The following is a 23,095-nucleotide window of genomic DNA, read 5'->3' as shown; positions in this document are numbered from 1 at the left end:
CAAGTTATCTGTTTTCTTGTTTGTTTTAACACATCATTATTCCCATTGGTCGCATAACCGATTCAGAAGCGTTTATGATAAGTTTACAACATTTCACTGTACAAATTACAAAAGAGCCCAATCAGACACATCGTAGTAGTTGGCAATGTGCATCGACAAGAATGTATATTATTCAAATGTCGATTCTCAAACTGCTAACATCTAACTGGCGATCATCCAATTTCTATCTCAAGGATCGATCAAAAAATTAAAAAAAAGGAAACGTGTTGAAATACTTTATGTTAACAATTCTATATTGTACCAAAAATATAATAGTGAATAAAGTCAATAATAATATAAATAAAAAAATAGAAAATAGTGTACTATAAGTTAGTTACTAAGTGGAATAAGTTTTAAAATTTCAAATTCAAATTTTTATTTAAAACATTCCAGAATATTTTTGTGATCATAAAACTGAACTATTTATCTCTGCTTTTTTTTCATGTTTACTAATTTTAAGGGTAAGTTCATTTGAATAGTTTACAGTTTATTTATTTGTTGATAAAATAACTTTTAACTAACTGACATATTGATCATATTTAAATGAATGAATAAGCAACAACAACAACAAAAAAACATAATCAAAATTTATTAAATACTGAATAAAGAAACTATAAACATTGAATATGTATTTACTTGATTTCATTTCATTATTCATAGTTAATTTCCTGTATAAGAATAGTTAGTTGTTGACATAAAATACCAGATCTTATTATCATTAATTAATAGAACATAAATTTCAAAGATTTTTATTATTTACTTTAAATTCATGAAAGTATTTTTTGTTGTTGTTGCTTTTTGCCATTTTCCTTCTGATTGTATCGTTTCTTGGTGAAAATGCTTTATTTTGTTCTAAAGATGAAAGAACAGTATAATAAGTTGTTTACTTAACAGTTGAATAGAAAAGTAGGAAAACATGAGTAATATATAAATAAATAAATAAATAAATAACTATACATGAATAAATGAAAATAATAGATAGAAAACAAAAATGAAATGGCCCTTTCCCTCTGTTAGGTCTCTCTCTCTCTCTCTCTCTCTCTCTCTCTATATATATATATATATATATATATGAATATGTGCGTGTTGTATTGTTGAACTTTGTACATGCATATACATGCTCTTCATATAAACATATACAAATGTACAAATGTACATGTGCTGTGATAAAATATTTCTCTCTTTCAATATAAACGTATAAACAAAATAAATCAAAGAAAGTAGATAAAAGCTAAATTTAGAAAAACTTATGAAACATTTATTATTTTTTATTACTCTCGTTACATTACTATTAGGTGTGCTAATGTGTGAAGTAAAATTGTCATTACAAACTGGAGAAACCATTGGAAACGTAGATACACTAGACAACTATTTCATCTAGGCTTGTAAATCATCGTTTATTAATCTGTTTCGCTAACACTACAAGTGGTTGAAGAATGTATCTTTAAATCCTATCGACTATCCTATACATTCCACCAAAATATTCCATTCACGAAAAAACTAACCCGGAATTCAATAAATCTAACTTATCAATATTTTAATCAGATTATAATTATCATATGCTCACTAGTGACGGTCTCTAAGAGCTAGTTCCTGGAGTTCTAATGAGAAGCAGCGACCAGTGGAGTTCAAACGGATGTGTTATGAAATAGTAACTCACTGAAGACAATGGTGGACGGTAGCGCAACTTCGCGGATTGGTTGAAGCTAGACATCAACACTGTTACATGCCCGCTCAGTGGTCTAGAGGTTGAGCGCTCGAGCGCGAGGCCAAGATCCATGGGTTTGAATCCCACACGGTGGGATCGTGGATGCGCACTGCTGAGGGGTCCCACAGCAGAATGAAACGAATGTTTAGTGATTCCAGGGTTTTTATGGTGGTATAGCTTTGATTGACTCATGAATTCAACAACTAAATTATCAATATTTATATGATCGGAAGAGATTAGATTTGAAGATAGTTTTAAAATCATTCATACAATGATTTCGGTATCGTAGTTCACTTCAACTAATATAACTCTCTATATATAATTTTTTATGAGAAACATTTTGTTAAAATGAATGAATTAACTCTAACAGGAAATCGATAATAATTTAATTAGAAAACAAGTAATACAAAGCAATTCACTTTGTCATTGAATTATAATCTTACAAATTACTCAATAAATACTTTATTATAGAAGGAAACAAAGAAATTATTGTCTACATTAATCAAGTTAAATAAGAAAATGAAGAAAAAAAATCGCATTAAAACTTTATTTGTGTTTCCTTTACCAATAAATGTGTTACATTATTTATTTGTTTTGTATAATTCTCAATTAGTGATAAAATGTAAGTAAAAATTTATGATAAAATCGACCCACTTCTCTGTTGACATTGACAATCTATATAAATAGTTAAGAATACTAATGAGCACAATTAAAATGCTATAATCATTTTCATGAATAACCAAAACATTCAGAGAAATTGGCATATATATATATTCTGCGTCATCAACTAAATGTCTACTAAATTCATCATTATCTATGTTTTTCACACGATTGACGAAGAATGATTAGTACCGTTTATTATTACAATATGTAACTTACTTGATTACACAATTACAATACTTGGATTACAATGTCTCAAAATTTATAAATCCGGTGCTCCCAGGTTTTTGATTGTGATCTAGCTTAGATTGACTCATGAAGTTAACTATTAAATATCTTATAATTAGGGTAATATCAAGTGATAACAAACAATTGTTTAATACAGATTTATAAAGTAATTCATTATAGAGTAATTTTTCAATATTTGTGATTTTTACTATTTTTCCATTTTATTGACACACAATGACAAAATCACTTATAAAACGAACATTCAAACTATAATTTGTTTCCTAGAAGTTGTGAAAAGGTAAAGGAAGACAGAATTCTTGTATGAAATGATGATTGTAATTTTATGAAGCTTTACATTACCTTATCGCTTAAAATAAGTGGAGTGGGCTCAATTTGACTGACTAAAAATACTGTTAAGATGTATTCCTTAAATATTAATTGCTTCTTCCTATGTCTTATATATATATGCATAAATATAGTCTGTTCGAGATGGATTATGACTTTTATAATTAAGGCTTGCTATGAACAAGAGCAACATAACTTTTTTCATAGAATCAAGGTATATAAATTTATATCACTTTTAGATTGTTTTCGTTGCACTGCGTTACAGTTTATAAAAATAAAAGCTTAACATTTAATTAGATATAACTTATTAATCAATACTGGGTAAATGATAAATTATGCTCACTTTCAGTGGGACGGATAATGATTTCCTCTATGAGATACGAGACGTACCAATAGAGTTCTATGACTGTAATCTTATATTGGTTGTTTGAATTTTATTACATCCAACGATTCATATATTTGAGTACTGTATTTCATTATTTTACGGCCGAAAAGTTTTTGAGAGACCACCATAGTGTTTCTATTAACTAGCTTTTCATCAGATTTCATGTTATCATCATTGTTGCAGGTACTGGTTTACTGACTTTTTTGTGAAAAATATCAAGTTAAACAGGAAACGTTTTAAATGATTTGCTTTAATAAACTTGTTGCTTTATTAATCAAATATAAACAATCATTTAACAGTACAGTAATATACAGCATGAATAGCTTTTGAACATGTACAGGATATACTCACAGTTTACGAACCAATTAATGCAGGAATACTTAATGCAAACATGTAGTAACAGTAGAGTTTTGCTTTCATTTTGTGACGTTAACTACTCTTTCTTTTTTTTGTTTAAATGCGGTTATAACAAATTTACTTTGAATAAGTATGTTTAAGGCATAAACGAATATATAATTCAATGACTTTATGCTTTCTCATGATTCAGTGAAGAAATCGCATAAATTGTCTGCGTTGATCACTTAAAAGTGTTATTGGTTATTATACAGTTTGTATAGACTGAGGTAATCTACGACTATCTGATATGAACATGTCGCATGCAGCCGAAGATACACGCGTTGGAAAAAAACGCATTTACAGTAGAAGCTAAGGCTTAAAATAAAATCTTTAATGAAAAGTACACTCCAATATGTGGGACTCATCGACTAAATGAATGGAAAAATGACCAACGTGCAATACCTACATCTTATAGACACTAAAACGCTAAAGATAATTTCACTAATTTGTTTACCAAAACAGTATTCATGTTTTCACAGGTAAAATAAACCGATAGACATTGTAAATCATGTGTAAAACTACAGAATCAACCTTTCTCCCATACCAGTACGAAATAGTTATCCACTGCCTTCAAGTTTTCAATGATTATTTAACTAAGATCATTCAGTGATATAATCCATGATAGTTACACACCTCATAAACATAATCCATTTTTAAGAAAACATTTTATTCATCTATTTATTCTTTCCAAAATGAAAAGAAAAGCTGTCATGAAGTTAAAATAGGTTTTAAATAGGATTAAATGTCAAATATCTCCTGATAGTAAAAGTGCTATCAACATAAAACAGAAACATTGTTAAAAAATTGTCAAGAAAACGTTGGGAAATACTAAGAATATACTTAATAGAAAGCCAACTTGTATACTAACCCATTAAGAGATAATTTAAAATGTAAGAATCTGGTAGTCACTTCTTCGATATTCGATACATCATGCTGTGAAACTGTGAATAAAAAAAATAATAGTGTTAAGAATAGTAACTGAGTCAGTGAGTCAATTCTTCAGTTTTTAGTGAGATGATTGGCATAACTTGGAAGTAGACAATTAAATACGATTAGATTGTATTTCTTTTTAATAATGTCTTATCTAACGACCCTAACTAGTACTTCCATAACATTTTTGTATGAAAGTAAAAACAAAGTATGCGCATATGAACGTTTTTTCAACAATCCAAATATTTCTGGAAAACTATTGAGTAGTTCAGCTTTTCATCACTTTTACAGCATCAATAATCATGATAAGTGACATAATCTTTTATTACAATTCGGTTACCACATTCTATGTTTGCCAATAGACTAAACAATATATTCTGTACTGGTGTTATTCAGTAAGGTTTTGTATAAGCTATATGACTCTCGGCTATGATGTGTTTTCTGCCACAATAAGATTCAAAAAGAGCATAGAACAAGTTTGACAAGTGAATCAACGTGAATTACCATATCATATAGTCTATATATTTATAGTAATTTACACCTTTCAATAAACATCGTATAATTTGTATAATGCTTGATGGAAATTCGACTTTTTTTTCTTGACCTATTATTTAGCTTAATTTGTGCTCAACAAATTGTTATCTTCTAATTTCTCAACATGATATTCAGCTTAATACGGTGAGCAACAAATGATTTTGATGATCAAGCCTTGATTCCATAGACTGATAGATGATCTGTGAGATAGAAATTGATTAGTCATTTAAGTTTGAAATACGTTTTAACCAAGTTTATCTTGTATAGAGTAATTTGTAAGTAAGTGATCAACTTTGTTTTATATAACATAGCATACTTTACTAGTTAGTTCTTCTGTCTGTTGAAATTCATTTATTGTAAACTCGTATTAATTGTTTGAATTCATGAGTATTGTTAGTTACAATCAAGTCAGATAATCCCCTGCATATATGTATATCTCAACTTATACAATGTTTCATTCGTTCTAACAATTTTAAATACTTTAGTTAAGTCATTAAAAACGATTAATCGGTGGGTTTTAACAAGTCAAGAAAGCTTATATCTATTTTATAAGAGCAAGAACAAAGATTCTAGCAGAATCCATTTTATTTCGTAGGTTCTCATCAGCTGCTTACAACATGAGAGGGTAAAGTATACTATAGTATAGCGTACTATACTACTATGTCTTCAATATAACTTCCAACCAAATCCTCTTATGTTGTAAGCAGCTGATGAGAACCTACGAAATAAAGTGAATTCATGCTATTCTGCTAGAATCTTTGTTCTTGCTCTTTTCAAAATAATAAAGAGACCTATGTGTATGAGAAATCTATCTTATAATTATGAAGATACATTGGAAATAAATCAATATATTAGTGATTTTTAATTGTGATTCAGTAGTATATGTGTGAATTATTTAAAAGTAATGAGAATGTTTATCACCATATTTTCTTTTCTATGAAATAAATACAAACAGTTTTCTTAAACTATTTGATTTTAGGCTACAGTCGATACAACATGTACATCAATTAACCAACATTATGATTTACAAACAAATAGAGAATCTGTACATCATGAATGTAAGTTGACTAATTTTATAAAATGAAACTTCTGATAATTTAGATTTTTTTACAATCGTTAATGATTAATAAAAAATACATGGTGGACGACGATATTACTATATAATAGTGAAATAGTAGTTGTTTATTATTTAGACGTAATGAATAACTTCACTTGATATTGTTTACTTGTATCTTCCCATTGTTATTTAGCACTGCACTTGATCAGTATCTTGTTGGCATATGTGCATCCTGTGAGGACTGCCTCCATGTTGCCTGAAGTCTAGAGCTTCATAATGACTGTTCAGTATCGTAGATGAAACCTATTTCTATTTGAATATTACTTTATATTCACACAAATCCATCTATTCTATAAGGAATTTTCTTAAAAATGGCTCTGTCAAGATTATAAAGAACAGCATAATTTGGAATCCCTCTAATAATCATACAAAGGATAATTTACATTAAGCCAGTGTTGTAACTTAATTATATTTTTCTTATGCTTGAACTTGAAATGATCTAGAAAAATAAAATAAAGAGACATTAAATTAATTAGCTGTGCTTCTTTCATATCTTCATTCTCTATTTACATCTCATAGCGTATAAATAACATTAAAATAACATAGATTTTTATGATATCAATACGAGTGGATTTTTGAAAATTGTTGAATTTTAATAGTTTAAATCACGAATTGATCTTAGCTAGATCACCTTTAGGAACCTGGAAGCACTGAATGACTGTTTCATTCCAGGATGGCGCTCCTCAGAAATACTCATTCTCGACCCTGCAATTGGGATTCAAACCTTCACTCTCTAAACCACTGGGCTGTCATCCGATGGCGTTAAGGTCTAACTTCAATCGGATTACTGTAGTGCTCAACTCTCATCGATTGCATGGGATAAATAACTGTCTCACATTCAAAATAGCTGAATTCCACTGTTCATGGCTACTCACCAAAACTCAAGGAGTTGCACCTTGAAGCAAGTTACTAGTGAGCATATATCTATTATTAGTATAGGGGAATTTATGAAGATTGCGGAATTTTCATTACTTAAATCAGAAACTAATCTTAGCTAGATGGCCTGTGCTTCCAGGTTTTCAGTGGCAGTTTATCTACGATCAAATTATTGAAATAAAAATATCAAAGGGGAGAATTATAAATTGAATTACAAATTTAACAAATCTACACTGAAGTATATTTGTGGTTATACATCTCTAGTGATTATTATACAGGAATGTAAATCTGTTTAATGTAAAACAATGAACACGATAATGGATCAACGGGTTTCTTTCGTTTTAATCTGTTTTAATTAACATTCTTCAAACTCAGTTCTGTATAAAGGGGCCAGCCGAAGTTAAAACGGAGCCTAGTAATTTCTATAAAACTAAATCACTAATTAATTACAACAGCCCATCATGTACAAAACACAGGCAATAGTCTTCTTAGTATACAATTTGTGTGATCATACATTGATTTATCTTTAACATTAAAACAGTCTGGTCTACACAAACTCCATTTTTTCAACTATTTTTAGATTCACGTTTACCAGCAAGTGTAATCACCTCCAGTGAAACACACAGTGCTTATCTTGCTCCTTATTACCAAGAACTTTATTGTCCAACATTAAAGCAAAATTATAAGTCTATCTTACGTTCACAAGGACCATTTGTTTCAACACCGACAAATACCCAGGGTTTTTCAAGTTCGCAGACTGATCAAATCAACCTCACTATGTTACAAAAACCTTCTGTATCAAATGAAGGCGTTAAGTTGAGAACATTTATTCGTACAAATTCAATGAATAGGAAATATATCGATCATGCAAATATGGTAGATAGTAATTATATAAATCCATTAAAAGATAATCAGAATGTTTATCATATGGAAACACTTAATCCAACACAAGCTGCGAACAAATCTATGAAGAATAAAACTTATACCTTATTGGTAAGGCCATCTTTAAACAATGCACAATCATGTACAGTGGGGACCAAAACATGTTCTGATGACTTTCAACAACAACCAAATATTGTAAATAATAGTAATGATGTGACATTATCAAACCAGAAATTATTAAACAATACTTCAGCAGTATCTAACTTAAATGAGATGAAATCAGCAGGATGTGTTTTAATGTCAGGAAATAAACATTCCACTTGCATAGAATGTGAAAATTACAAAGATCGAAATCCCACTACGTCTACACTGTGATGAATATGAAATAACAGAAGAATATTTATGTCTATCCCCAACTTTGATCATTTTTCTTTGGTTTCATTTTATTTCTCCAAAAAATGTGTAGAATATAATCACAGTTATATGAGACCAATTAATTTGTATTAATTAATGTATAATTAAATATCTAACCATTCAACAGAACTCCAATAAAATTGTGATGAATTCCAAGCCCTTCATAAGGTTACTACTATAAGCATCGTCTAAGTTTTATTGTTACACTATTTACAGACATACGGTATCCAAGTGTTCTCACTAGTTGTAGGAACAGAAGTACTGATTAATTACTAAGTGAATAATAGTAGAAACACCTTGTTGATATGCGATACCCAAGACAAAATCTACATCCATTGTTATTATCACCGAAACTGTCCTAACATTGAACGAGTATACCACGATATTAAGTTACTTAGTCTAGTCCTCGAATTTCAACTTCATGGATAAAAATCTCGATCAGTACTATGAACTATTACTCATCAACTAATTGGTGCATACACTTCATTAAAGTCGGTTTTAAAGAAGAAGTATACTTCGAAAAATAATGGACCTATTCTACTAATTATATTTATCTACAAAAAAATATTACAATATCCCGTTATGTTTAGAAGAGTTGAAAAACCTATCCCCGGGTATAAAGTATTTTGTAGAATATCTTTAAAAGTAATTTCAAATCAAGTATTTCTTAATGATATATGCAGAAATAACACTCTTATAAACTTGTTTAGTTACTGAAATTAGCAGATATTGAACACATTTATTTGATAACAAAAGAATAAATATACTTTGAAAAAAATAAACTATTGATAATCATGACAACAACTGAGATATAGCTTTTAAGTACGTTAGTGACTAGTATGAAGATAAGATTTCTAAAACCTTGAAGTATTCATTAAATCACTTAATTTTAAGTTTGAAAATTATGTGATTGTATGTTATCTCATAAATATATGGCACTGAAAACTAATTATTTTACTTATGTTTTAAGTTAGATACGCTGAGCCATGTGCATAACAGCCTATGAATCTAAGTTTTATTCTTTCCAACACCCATCATTAAGGTGAACCTTAAATCCTGAGGGGATAGATGTTTCCCATAGGAATTGAACTCTCATCACCTTTGATCACAGGTAGAGACGTTACCACTGAGTTATGTGTTTGATGAAGGGTCAAATCCCATAGGCGATGCCAGTCTTCTTAAGGATGTAAGTCCATCCTACTGATAAATGCCGACCGAATCGTGATCTCAGTACAGAACTTCCTATTAAATGTTTATAATAATATTTCTAAGTAATGGTTTATGGAAACGAAGTTTTTGTTTCAAAATTACAAAGCGACAATAGTCAAATATCTTATAATACTGGTTTAGACATGCTTCTAGCTGAAGCAGTAAGAGCATGTTGTTGAGTTTGTACATTAATTTATAACAAAATGAAATGTACCTTTTAAAAGTTCATCATAGCATTCTAAAAGCATAGTCCTTTGTTCAAGTGTTAGTAACTATATTACACTTGTCTATGAACACTTCCCAGTAGAGTTGTTACCGATAATAACGAGTAACGTTCCTGGGATTTCAATGGCAGACATCACATTTGATTAATAGTATTTTTCACTGTGAGTACAAAACATTGATAACAAATATTTTTTTTTATTAAAATAGTCAGAGTACTATTATACTTGCGTGAACTATCTGAAAATAGAAATTCTAATTACCTCATATCACGTAACTTAAAATTACCTTATATTATAGTAAATAATTATTCTGATTTTTAAAAAAAAATTCAAATACAGCTTCGATAGTTTCCATATTGGCTAGACTGCTTCCGATGATTGTACTTGACAAAATAATTCCCGCATATAGGGATGGTATGAAATAAATTAGTATACAGAATTAAAACCATCCAATTTGAAGCTAATAATTCCATCACCTTTAAAGGAAATACGAAATATAATAGGGTGTAACCTAAAATTCCTTAACATGTAGAAGTTAATTGTAACATTTATGTAATAAAGTTTGCTAGTTAAGATCATCATGTGAAAATTCAGCCACTTACTAAGATCAAAAGAGGGTTATACATTAGTGCGAGGAAATAGAATTAGGATTAACAGTTAGGAGTTGGGGTCAGTAGTTAGAGTTACGGTTTCCATCACGAACTGACATAAGTGATAATGCCAAAATAATACTTAAACGTACAGAAGAATGAATGTCGCTCCCGAATCCAAGACGTGATATGTTAAATCTCATAGTTTTGTCCATAAATTATAGTCTCCCCGTTTTCTCTTATGTGATGAAGTAGATGAATCAAAAGCTCTGATATTGTGATATGCTTTAACTATCTAAAAACGTAGTAATTTGTACAATATGTTTTATCTGTTAATTAGGCATTTATGCTAGAATTTGCAAGACATATTCTGTTACAAAGAAAGTGCTTTCGAGATTAGACACTTTAGGTTTTTAGGTGTCTAGAATTAAATAATAACACTTGAATGAACATAATATTGCGATCACATTTGGCAGAGCTCAACTATATCGAATGGTTTTTGATAAAGAAAAGGCTTCCAAGACGAACATTATTTTAATTCTGACAATGTTGTGCCTATAATGATATTTGTCAAAACGGGTTTTAGTACTATAATGCAAAATGGTAACATCATTTTATTCATTCATAAAGTAAGGCATATAGAATAAATTTAAAAGCTACTTAAGAGCGAATAAACTAAAAGCTGATTGTCATGTATAATAAAGATTTCCCTGAATCGAATCCACTGATGTAGCTAGCATATCATCAATCTAGGTGGTTAGATTTAGTCAACAAGAGACCCTTCTGTAATCTTGATAGTGTTAATGCTCCCAGGAGGATTCACTTCTGTGCCACCCACCCTTACATTTAGAGACGTTACCAATGACCTACTGTGGAACTATTTTGACTTGTTAGGCAGTCAGCTGTAGTTGACAGGTTTTCCCATCAATGTGATCCGATCAGTGCCAAGAAGTAATTGACAAGTATGACATTGATCACAACACAAAGTTCATTTTCATCAAAAGATGACATCAATGAAAGAACTATTGAGAAGTCATAGTTTATGGTTAATAACATAAAGATCTGACCAACTTAACAACCTATAAATATATGGTTAGATTCAATATGAATTGAGATTGTACACTTTTGAGAATTTCCAAACTACTACCTACCGGCTATTCACAACTTTCTAATTTTCAATAGGTCTCTAATTTCTATCAGTTCATGATGAAAACTAACTGTTAAACAAGATTATTATTATTATTATTATTATATTTTGTTTATAACAAGAATAGTTTACAGTTTTATTAAAGGTCCTACTCATCCATTTCACCCTTACATAGGTATATTTTAATTTATTGACATGTTCAATCTAATGGGTAGTTTAACCGTAAGCATTAAGTGTTACATTTAATATAACGATGACTTTTTCAGATATAAATTAGTTTGTTTTTATATATTGTTATTCTCACTAAACAAATATCAGTTAAATTTCTTTGAATAATATACATAAAATAAAGTTGTTTTAAAACAAAAATAAAATGAGGACATTTGAATCGATGAGAAAAAAAATGGAAATAAGAGAAAGCAATAAATTCATGATACATGACATAAATTTTATTGACAGAATGAGAAAAAGGAACAAATATAGTTAAAGGCGAATCCGGTCAACCATATTCAGTCAACATTTCATATTTTATACCGATTCATACAGCCAGCCAATCTCTAGTTACAGGCTAATGAATTTCAATAAATTAAGGTATTTTGAAAAATAAAATAAAATTCAAATCCTCTTTAGTCAGTCAATATTTTTGGTAAAGAAATTTATAATTAGATTAGAAAATTGAGAACATTGGTTAAAGTAGCATGAATATAGGCTACTTCCTATTATCATACCATATTGTGTTGTGTAGTGAAGCAATGATGTTCTAGATTTGTTATTTTTCTATTTAATAATCATCACCAATATTACACACATACAAACTAGAATGTTTTCTTAACATCAGGAAATCATTGTTTTTAATTTGTAAGTGTTTTTACCTACCCGTTAATGTTAAGGCTTTCAGTTGATCCGGCTACCAGGTCTAGAGGAGGACTTAACATGTCATATACTCTATTGCTAGCTAAAATTCAAATTCATTAAAACCACTGATTCTGTCTTGTACTTCACTAAGAGAAACATAAAAACTCACTAATCATTATTACCATTTTTTCTGAATTTGAAGCATCAACTGATTATTTAAACTATCCTACTTTTAATCACTAATTTGCAAGCTGGACTACTTGGGTTTAAGCAGCCTAACAATATCATCATATCACTAATGGAAAAAAAGATGACTCAAACATGTACAAAATATTGTACATGATAACTGAGTTCCTTATCAAATATAGAGTATTTCATGAACATCCGGTTGAAGTAATTTTTTTAAAAATTGTTTTACATCAATATTGTTTTAAAGTAATGCCATCAAAGTATTTGTAAAACAATTTGCTGAACGGAATGTGTAATTCGACTGTGTGTAGATTTGAGTGAATTTTATCAGTCTTTTGTTTACATTATTCAGTATGTTGACTCATTATGTGTAAAATCCACTTAATTCACCAGGTCCTAATATTTGTATATCAGTAACGCAATAAGTTTTTATCAATACATCTTTCTTCTCAACTATCTGCAGTTGCGTCGAAAGAGTTCAAAATTTCCGTCCGCTCTGAACTTCACTATTTATGTTAGGATTGAATATGAAACCTACAGTAGTTGTTCTAATATTTATTCATTATAGAATATAGCTTATTAAGCAATGGCTATTTCATAAATAAAAATAATTCTTAGTTGTAAAATGCCCCAGAGTGTTATATCTCGAGCTTAGATTTTACTATACCGTGTACTGCTTGAAAACTCGAGCGTTATTACACTCCAAATCGCAAGTAAGACGACAGAAGACGAGGGAGAAGGAATTTTATTCCAAACAGTGTCAAATATGGTACAAAACTCTCAGGTATTTACAGTCTTTAGTAAAAACGAAATCATCATTACAGTCACCCAATCTGCATACAGTGGATTTTAGCACTTGTCCAATAGGGAGGCTACAAGTCGAGATTCTGGAATATTCTTCAAAAAAGTGATTAGATGGAACGTCTTCAGCTCTTTCTGAGCTTCTTAGAGCTATCTTGAGTTCACTTAGGGGCCGTCCTCACACAGAGACTTGTAAAGTCATACAAGACAGGAGTTATTCATGAACCACCGATTTTACTGGATGATGAAATGACAGTGATTATGCTGATTACACTTACTTAATAGGGTGATACTCAAACTCTGAATGAAATCCATCAAAAGAATGAAGGATTTAAAAGTCTACCCCATGGTAATAGGTGAGTAGTCCCGGTACATTGTGCAACGATATGGCTACGATGTCCTGTAAATTATATCAACAATAATAAACTAACAGTCATCTCAGTTCAAAAAAACATAACTCAACCCTAAGCTTTAAGTAACAACTATTACTATAATTACTTCAGTCGAAATTGTACTGTTTTAAATCAGTCATATGATTGACTATACTTTTGTAAATTTAACTTTTATGTATATGTTCACTGAACTGTTTAAGCATCTACTTATCTTCTCCTAAAAAAATATCCTAACTTACTCTTGAACATGTTAGGTATATTAACTGTTTTTTTGGATACTTCTTTTCACTTTACAACATTGATTACAATCAGTAGTAAATATTGAATAAACTCAAGAAATAAATTAACATTAAAACTAAACAGTTTTTATGTTTTCTAACGTTTGTTCCAACTAAATTGTTCAATAATAATGATGACAATAATAACAGTAACTTCAATATATATATATATTTAATTATCTTTTAATATATGAAATAAATTACTTCTATGTAGTGACTGTAGATCATTTCGTTTTATGATCAGGATTAAGTGTTTCCCGTTAATTGAGCTAATTATTGTTTTTTTCCTATTTAAAGGATAATTAAACTTATATAAACTGATTTATGATAGTTTTGAATTATTAAGTAGAATATCACTTAGCCTATTTAACATGGGTACTTATTAAATATTGACAGAGATGATTAATATCTACAATTTTATGAGTGGTACCCTTGATATTAATGATATTATTGCTATTATTACCACTACTATTATATTTGTAGTAAGTAATCAGTGAGTTTAACATGTTGTATATGTGTTTCACAAATTATTGTCTATTATAATGCTAAATGTTTTGAGAATACAATTTATATACACAATGATATATAGTTTATATTATTAGAGATAATTAATCATTCAGTAAAAGCAGTCAGAATCTTTAACTTATAATTACTGATATATATATATATATATATATATATATATATAGAGAGAGAGAGAGAGAGAGAGAGAGAGAGAGTCAATGAATGTTAAGACACATTTGGGGTGATAACAAGTTTGTTTGCTTCGTGCTACTTTTATTGTTAACATTCATATCAAAATGGAAACCAATCAAAGGTAGAAACACACCTGAATATCAAAGCAAACAAATAAATTGTCCAAATATGAATTAACAATTTTATAAAAGTTATGAAAGAGTAATCAACCTAAACTTCAATAAGCTGATACGACCAACTGTAAAACTTATGGAATATAATTGAATGTGAGAATATACTTAGTTTTAGAGCGTCTATGAGGTTTTCGTTAATTAATACCTTAGCTTCTTCATAGATACATTTCTGACTTACAGTGAAAAAATGTTGATTTTTGTAGCAATCATCGTATGTTACATTGTTCCTTATCAAGACTTTCTGTAAAATCCCTTATCACCTATTTACATTCATTACATTTTAGAAAATAATTCGGTCTTTTCAAATATATCTATTCTTCATTGATTGCTTAGTAATTCTAACAAAAAACATTATCCATTGATAGTAATGAAGTGTTTGACTCATGTGTTACTCATTTAAAACCAATCGCCTACTCTTAATGTGCTATGCTGCATAACAAGGGATTATGTTAGTACAAAAGGATATAGGGTATTTTGTAAACCAACTCCATAAGGTACATTAAGTTACACACTCCTAGACTGAAAAATGTTACAAGGTACAGACCTTTTGGATAATATATGTTAGATAAACTTAATCTATTGTTAGAAACTATGAAAGATAAAGTTTCAAATAGACAGCGTTGACACAAATATATTGATTTCTTATCTTCTCTTAGACACTCAGTCTCATCAATCTTTGATAGATTTTATTCTTTGGTTTCGGTTTTTCTTTTCATTAATTTCTGTTAAAATTGATATATTTATTTCAGTCCGTTTATGTTTTACATTTTAACTTTTCCCTTTGGATCCACTGATATAAATTTTGCCAATGTAAGCTGACATATATATGTTTCATGTTATAAATTATATGAAACGCGATAATGGTATATATATATATATATATATATATATATATATATATATATGTTTAGAAGGATTCAGGCTTTTTTATAATCTTATTCAATCCCCTATTTTTCTGATTGAAACTATACCCAATCCTTAACTATGAGTTACGTCCAAAGAAATCTAGGTTGCATGCAATAAATACAGCACAACGTTTATTTTTCACAAAAAAAAGATAATTATATTCATCATCTGGTGGTATCCAATGATTTTATATTGAATAACAAGAGTATAGGGAACAATGAAATCAATAACATCGTGACTTCTTCCTCTTCAGTGATAAAGACTCATGACAGAATACCTTCACAATAAATAAAATAAACTCATTGCAAACAAACAAAAAAATAAAAAATAAACACCAAATTAAAAAATATTTTTTTAAAAAAAAATTAAATTTCAATGTTAATCACATTACCATGAGTAGTGATCTGGAATGTAAATGGTAAAAAAAACAAATACAAACACAACACACGCATACAATAGTGGTAGTAATTAAAATATAGAAAAACTAATTGGACATCTATAGACTTCATCAATTGAATAACTAATGAAAGAATATAGAATTAAAACTAACTAGATTAATCATTACCAATAGGATTAGTTTATCTTATTCATATTATAAAGTAGAAAATAATGATTAATTTTATTTTTGTTTAATTTCCATATTGTACAATGATGGTAAATTCTTGTTGTATACAAATTTTGTAGTGCTTTAGTTTCTAATTCATCAAAGATTAATGTAAATCTCGTTTGATTAAATAAGACATTATTATCATTATTATTATTGACTTTATTCAATATTGCACTTTCAGAATAGTATATAATTCTTAGCACAAAGTATTCTTTTTTCTTAATAGATCCTTGAGAGAAATATTAAATGATCGACAGTTAGATGTTAGCACTTCGAGAATCAATATCTGAATAATGTTCATTCTTTTAGATGCGCATTGCCAGTAACCACGATGTCTCTGTTGGTACTTTTTTGTAATTTGTACAGCAAAAGTTCATAAATTTTTTCATTAAATCACCTGAATAGGTTATGCGATTAATATACATAATAACATGTTAATATAATTAAAAAACAAATAACCTGTTGAAATATCTAAATGTCACGAACAGCTAATTCATATATTCATGTAGGCCGTCTAAGCTTAATAATAGAAACATAATAATATTAATATACTTATAGATTTTACCCCATTAGAATTGAATACCACTTAATACATTTTATTAAGAAAGAGAATCTATGAAGATTATTCTATTTCGGAAAATCGTTCTCAATATTGATCAAAATCAGCTAATGAGGCTGTTTTGTACTGGTATAGAATTCTTCATTAGTATCCATTCATGGGCTTATAATTGACAGAACCATTATTCTATTTTTCTGGAAAAAGCCAATTCTGAGTTAAATATAAGAACTGCAGAAGTTGTGTTTTAAATTGTGTTAGCTTTTAGATTTCGATCATGGAAGTAGCTATGCTTTTTGGGCAAATCAACTTGTTATGCTTCATTAGTAGGAGACGTGATATATTATGTAGGACGATCAGTCAATTACAGAAGAAATACGCATCGTGGTGCTAGTCTGGTCTATATTGTTCTTTTTATGAGGCTTTTGAAAGAAGTAACAACAAAACACTTTAATCCAAATGTGAGAATGATATGATAAGGTATGATTTCAAACAACTTGTTAAGATGATTCTGAAAGAAACCACTTCATGTGGTTGGATCAAAATCAATAGTGATTATTCAATGACTCAGATGTTTGTAGGAAACCCTTGCTGATGAGCAGCAAGGAGACTTTGTCATTGATCTTCTGTAAATCTCTACCTAAGATCAGAGAAAGTAAACTGTTGTATTAAATCATTTGACCTGGAAACTAAACTACTTCTTAATCAATAGAATTCTATTAACACCCAGAACGAAATAGAAGAGCATTCAGTGTTTAGTCCGTTGTCTTAAATATCTAATCAACTCACTATCCTTCATATGAATTGCACATGATGCTTCAATGTTTTCTTCAATCCTAGTCATTAGAATCCATATTGCAGAAAGGCTTATATTTACGTGAATAAGAATTATTGGCAAACATCAGTAAATACCACTTTTATGTTTGGAGATTATTTTCACCTATTATCCATAATCATTTATCGATAGTTTGAATACATTATTAATCTATGAGTAGAAAGTTGACTAGTACATATATTCTCATATATAATTAAGTATTTAGTTATTTTAAAAAAGAATATTATTTATATATGACTGAATTGATCCACGACAGAAAGCCTATAGGTTAACTAACAAATGTCAACTTATAGGAATCTTTACGTATGTTGCTTCCTGTCAATAAAATGAATATATATATAATGACATGATAAGCATTAAATAATTAATACTAGGAAATCATTGAATGAATAATAATAGAATAATCCCATTAATTAATCAGATAAAATATCTATCATAATGATAATTAATGTTTTAAATGAAAGTATAATATAATATAATTAAATAAATAATTCTATTCATTTTATAATCATAGAACAAAATCATTTTGATAATGTGTTCATTCATGTATATGTAAATTATGATCTTGATTATATACAATAATGTATGTATAACATGTGACAATGAATACATTCTACAATACCAACTATTATATAATATCTAATAAAATATAATTGAATAAATGAATAAATAATGAATTATAAGTTTGTTACATAATATAAAATTAATTTAGACCAAATAATAGGCAAGATCATATTTCCGTGTTTTTCTAATGAATATGAAGTATACATTACTGTAGTCAAATTATACTCATCAATAATTTTATGTTTTTGTATTATGATATAAACTATTTAGTATTAAATAAATGATTTTATCAGGAATTTTTGTGAACATTATAGTAATTTCAATAGTTGATATCATGAGTCAATTGAAGCTAAACCTGGAAGCACTGGACAGCCGTTTCATCTTAGTATTGAACTCCTCAGCAGAGCGCATCCATGCCTCGTGAGATTCGAACCCAGGACGTTTGGTCTCACTTGCGAACGCTTAACCACTAGACCACTAAGTCGGCCGGAATACAACAGTATTAATGTCTAACTTCAATTAATCCACAAAATTGAGCGACACATCCACCATTTTCATCAGTGAGTTACTATCTTACAACAAACCCGGTTAAACTCCACTGGTCACTGCTTCTCACTAGAACTCCAGGATATACCTCTTGAAGCCAGTCACTAGTGAACATTTGTTGATTAGTATCAGAAGAGATTTTTGTGGATATTATGGATTACTATAATTACTATAATATCCACAAAAACCCCTTTTAATACAAATAATGAATTATAAGTTTATTACATAATACAAAATTAATTTCAACCAATAAAAAGGGAAGGTCGTATTTCCATGTTATTTTAATGAATAAAAAGTATACATTGCAATAGTTAAATCATATTAATAATTTTATGTTTTCGTATTATGATATAAACTAGTTAGTTTTAAATAAATGATTTTAATTTCATTATATTAGTTAAATAAGCACCTTCATATTTATTGTGAACCATTCAAATTTATATATCAGTAATATCATATTTAATTTATGATTTGAATTGTATTCATAAGATGATTAGGAATCTAGGATTCAACAACTTAGTTTTCGTTGACTTTCTAGCTAATGTTACCTTAGAAACAAAGTACTTTGAAGTAACATCGTTTCTTTTTTTCAAAATCTCGTCGATACAAAATGATAATGTGACCCAGATTATCTTTCTATATATATAGATTATAAAGTATTGATTTACACTTTAACATATGTAATAATGTATTATTTTACAGTTTTTCAACACAATCAGAAATTACCACTTTGTCATTTACTAAAATTGTTCATCATTTAACTCCATAGAATTCATCTTTTGTACAAAACAGTGTTTTTCTTCCATCTTATAATCAATTGAATTTCTCAGTTGATAACTGCACACGCACACTTTAAACGCCATATGTTCTATGCTTACATACAGAGAAGAAAGTTAAATGCATCATCTAAACTAAGTGGGTTTATTCGATCATTGAATATAGCATATACAAAGACATTTTATTTTTTATTTTGGAATGACTTCAAAAAGCACGACGAAGCCTCCTGATGCTATAAAGAAGACAGAGATTCCGTCCAATAAACAAGTTGTCTACTTTGTTTACTTGTTTCTCAGTTTCAGAGACTTTAGTGACTGACAGTGGCTCACAATTCATTTCAGAGTCATTCAACGGACGTCTGTAGTGTAAATGGAATAACACATTTACGCTCTGTACTTTATCATACTCAATCGAACGAAAAGATAGAACGCTTTGTCGATACACCTAAAATAGCATTACTAAAAGGCGGAGACAAGGTGAAAACTAGTCAGGTAATCACAAAATTCTGTACAGCCTATAGAACTACACCCAGGCGAAAAGTTCTCTACCAAAGTCATGTTTTGAAGAAGTATCAGGACTATTTCCAACGGTATATTGCCGCCTAAAACAGTGGATGGGCACAGACGAAATCAAAACATTCATCACACATAAGAAACAAATCTATAAAGACAGAAGAACGATGCACACCAGAGATGGCAAAGCGAATGTACCATTAGAGGTAATTACATATATTTCAATGACAGATACGTCCCAGACTATCGGAAAGAACAAAACAACGAAGATTTGGACAAGGAAGATAACAAAATTATAGAACACTATCGCAAACCAGTTATCAAGTTACAAGTTGACTTCAAAAGACATAATTGATACTCATCAGAAAAGTAAGTCCCCGAACTCAAAGAAAGCTAGTCTACCTCACTTATTCAAATTCTCATCAATTAATGACATTAACAGCTAACTATATTCAAGTTCAAGCCATGTATGATAAATGATCAATGAAAAATAAAATATATTATGCTTCCTAGTTCTCTGTGCCGAGAAATGGAGACAGACATGAGAAGAATAAACAACAATTGGATAGAATTAGAAAGGAAGGCCTAGAACAAAGTGGGTTGGAGAATGCTAGTCGACGGCCTATGCTCCATCACGGGTAACAGGCGTTAGTAAGTAAGTAAGTACCTAGCTCCCTGTACTAAGTGAATTGACGAAGTCTATAATTTGGTCACAATTTTATAAGCCGGACTTCAATCTGTTATTTTTCAACAACTGATAAGTGTTTATCATCTTGAATACTACTTACATTACCATCTAATCTCAATTGTTAAATTACTGTAAACAAAACAGAACCATAGATTTATCATGTTTTCATTTTCGATTCTAAAAATCTACCGATTCTAAGTGAGACACTTCCAAATCACTTACTAAGCCCCTTCAAAAAAAACATTGTTCTTCTTAATAATATATATAAGAATTATGCGTTCAATGCTTTGAACGAAAGTTCTACTTAGTATTAATTGTTCACTTCCTAATAGGTCAAACAAATTGTTGTTGAGTTTACATGACAGTAATTAAATATTTTTTGTTTTAATTTCTTTTTAGTCATTCATGGAATTTAAGTTACTTTATTTTATTTCAATTGTTTGATCTTTAATTCATATGACAATAAATATGAACATTAAAAAGGTACACAAACGAAGATATAATCGTAACTAGGATAAAAAACAAGTAGAGACAAGTATCAACAAATAAACAGACATAAGAATAGGTCAATCGGAATGAGGAAATTTACTAGTTGGTTAACATGTTTTTTATTATCCACTTAACTACATCATTCATAACCCTTCTATTCGTACACATGCACACACACCTATAATTTATTCTCCTTCCTACTAACATTCTAATCGTTCAAACACATAAAAGTAGAATGTCAAACACTTAATTATAAAGTGAAATGGTTTATTTGACCATTAAATTAAGGTCATTTAAGTTTAATTCTGTAAGTATAATGATTACTATTATTAGTGATTTTATTTGACCAAAGGGAACTATAAAAGTAATTTATGTGCAACAGAAAAATGAAGAAATTATAGTGACATTTTTAATAATATAATAATTAGCATGATGATGATGATGATGATGATGATGATGATGATGATGATGATGATGATGATGATGATGATGATGATGATGATGATGATGATGATGATGATGATGATGATGATGATGATGATGATGATGATGATGATGATGATGATGATGATGATGATGATGATGATGATGATGATGATGATGATGATGATGATGATGATGATGATGATGATGATGATGATGATGATGATGATGATGATGATGATGATGATGATGATGATGATGATGATGATGATGATGATGATGATGATGATGATGATGATGATGATGATGATGATGATGATGATGATGATGATGATGATGATGATGATGATGATGATGATGATGATGATGATGATGATGATGATGATGATGATGATGATGATGATGATGATGATGATGATGATGATGATGATGATGATGATGATGATGATGATGATGATGATGATGATGATGATGATGATGATGATGATGATGATGATGATGATGATGATGATGATGATGATGATGATGATGATGATGATGATGATGATGATGATGATGATGATGATGATGATGATGATGATGATGATGATGATGATGATGATGAGATGAATGGTGATTTTAATGATATTCATTAATTTAGAAATAATAATTACAGAATTTGAAAGTTTGCCGTAATTTATGTTAGTAAATTTCATCCATTAAGAACTGAATTTAAATCATTACAAAAAATCACATTTTAAATGGATTGCATATATAATTATGTTTTAACAATGAACTTACTAATAATTATCGTCATATTGCAAAGATTTTAGAAAATACATTTAAACATCGTGACCTGGTTGTTTCAGATTAAATTTTCAAAGGTATAGTTTAAACAATTGTCCAGAGGTCAACATCACTGCGTTGTTTAAATGGGTCAATCGGTCAATATGCTTTTAAACTGTGCTACATGTAAGATGCATTTTCTGATAATCAACAAATGAAGTAAATGTTATTGATTGACTATTTTATGTTGGTCATTTGTGTCATAGGAATTCATTAATTCGTGCACTTTATTGTCCTTAAACATCAAATACTGTGAACTGTAGATAATCCAACCCATCATTACAAACTGTGATATATCA

General features: G+C 29.2%; 1 protein-coding gene across 2 annotated transcripts in view; it reads left to right on the top strand.

Annotated features, from left to right (window-relative positions):
• Positions 1–20,757, top strand: part of PCDH1_1 (Protocadherin-1) — a 68,693-nt gene extending 47,936 nt beyond the window's left edge. The window contains exons 4-6 of one of the 2 annotated variants that reach the window (XM_051208205.1): positions 6,205–6,283; positions 7,799–8,211; positions 20,156–20,757. Coding sequence is in view for 1 of the 2 variants with exons in the window: in XM_051208206.1 (XP_051066560.1) it covers positions 6,205–6,283; positions 7,799–8,475 (756 nt within the window). In the remaining variant the exon portion in view is untranslated. Of the gene's footprint in view, positions 1–6,204; positions 6,284–7,798; positions 8,611–20,155 lie in introns of those variants that run through there. The other variant, XM_051208206.1, reaches the window with a different exon arrangement.
• Positions 20,758–23,095: the final 2,338 nt, after the last annotated feature.

The sequence above is a fragment of the Schistosoma haematobium genome, chromosome 4 (genome assembly GCF_000699445.3).
Source record: "Schistosoma haematobium chromosome 4, whole genome shotgun sequence".
NCBI classification, from domain to species: domain Eukaryota; kingdom Metazoa; phylum Platyhelminthes; class Trematoda; order Strigeidida; family Schistosomatidae; genus Schistosoma; species Schistosoma haematobium.
This window is presented reverse-complemented; position numbering and strand designations above follow the sequence as displayed.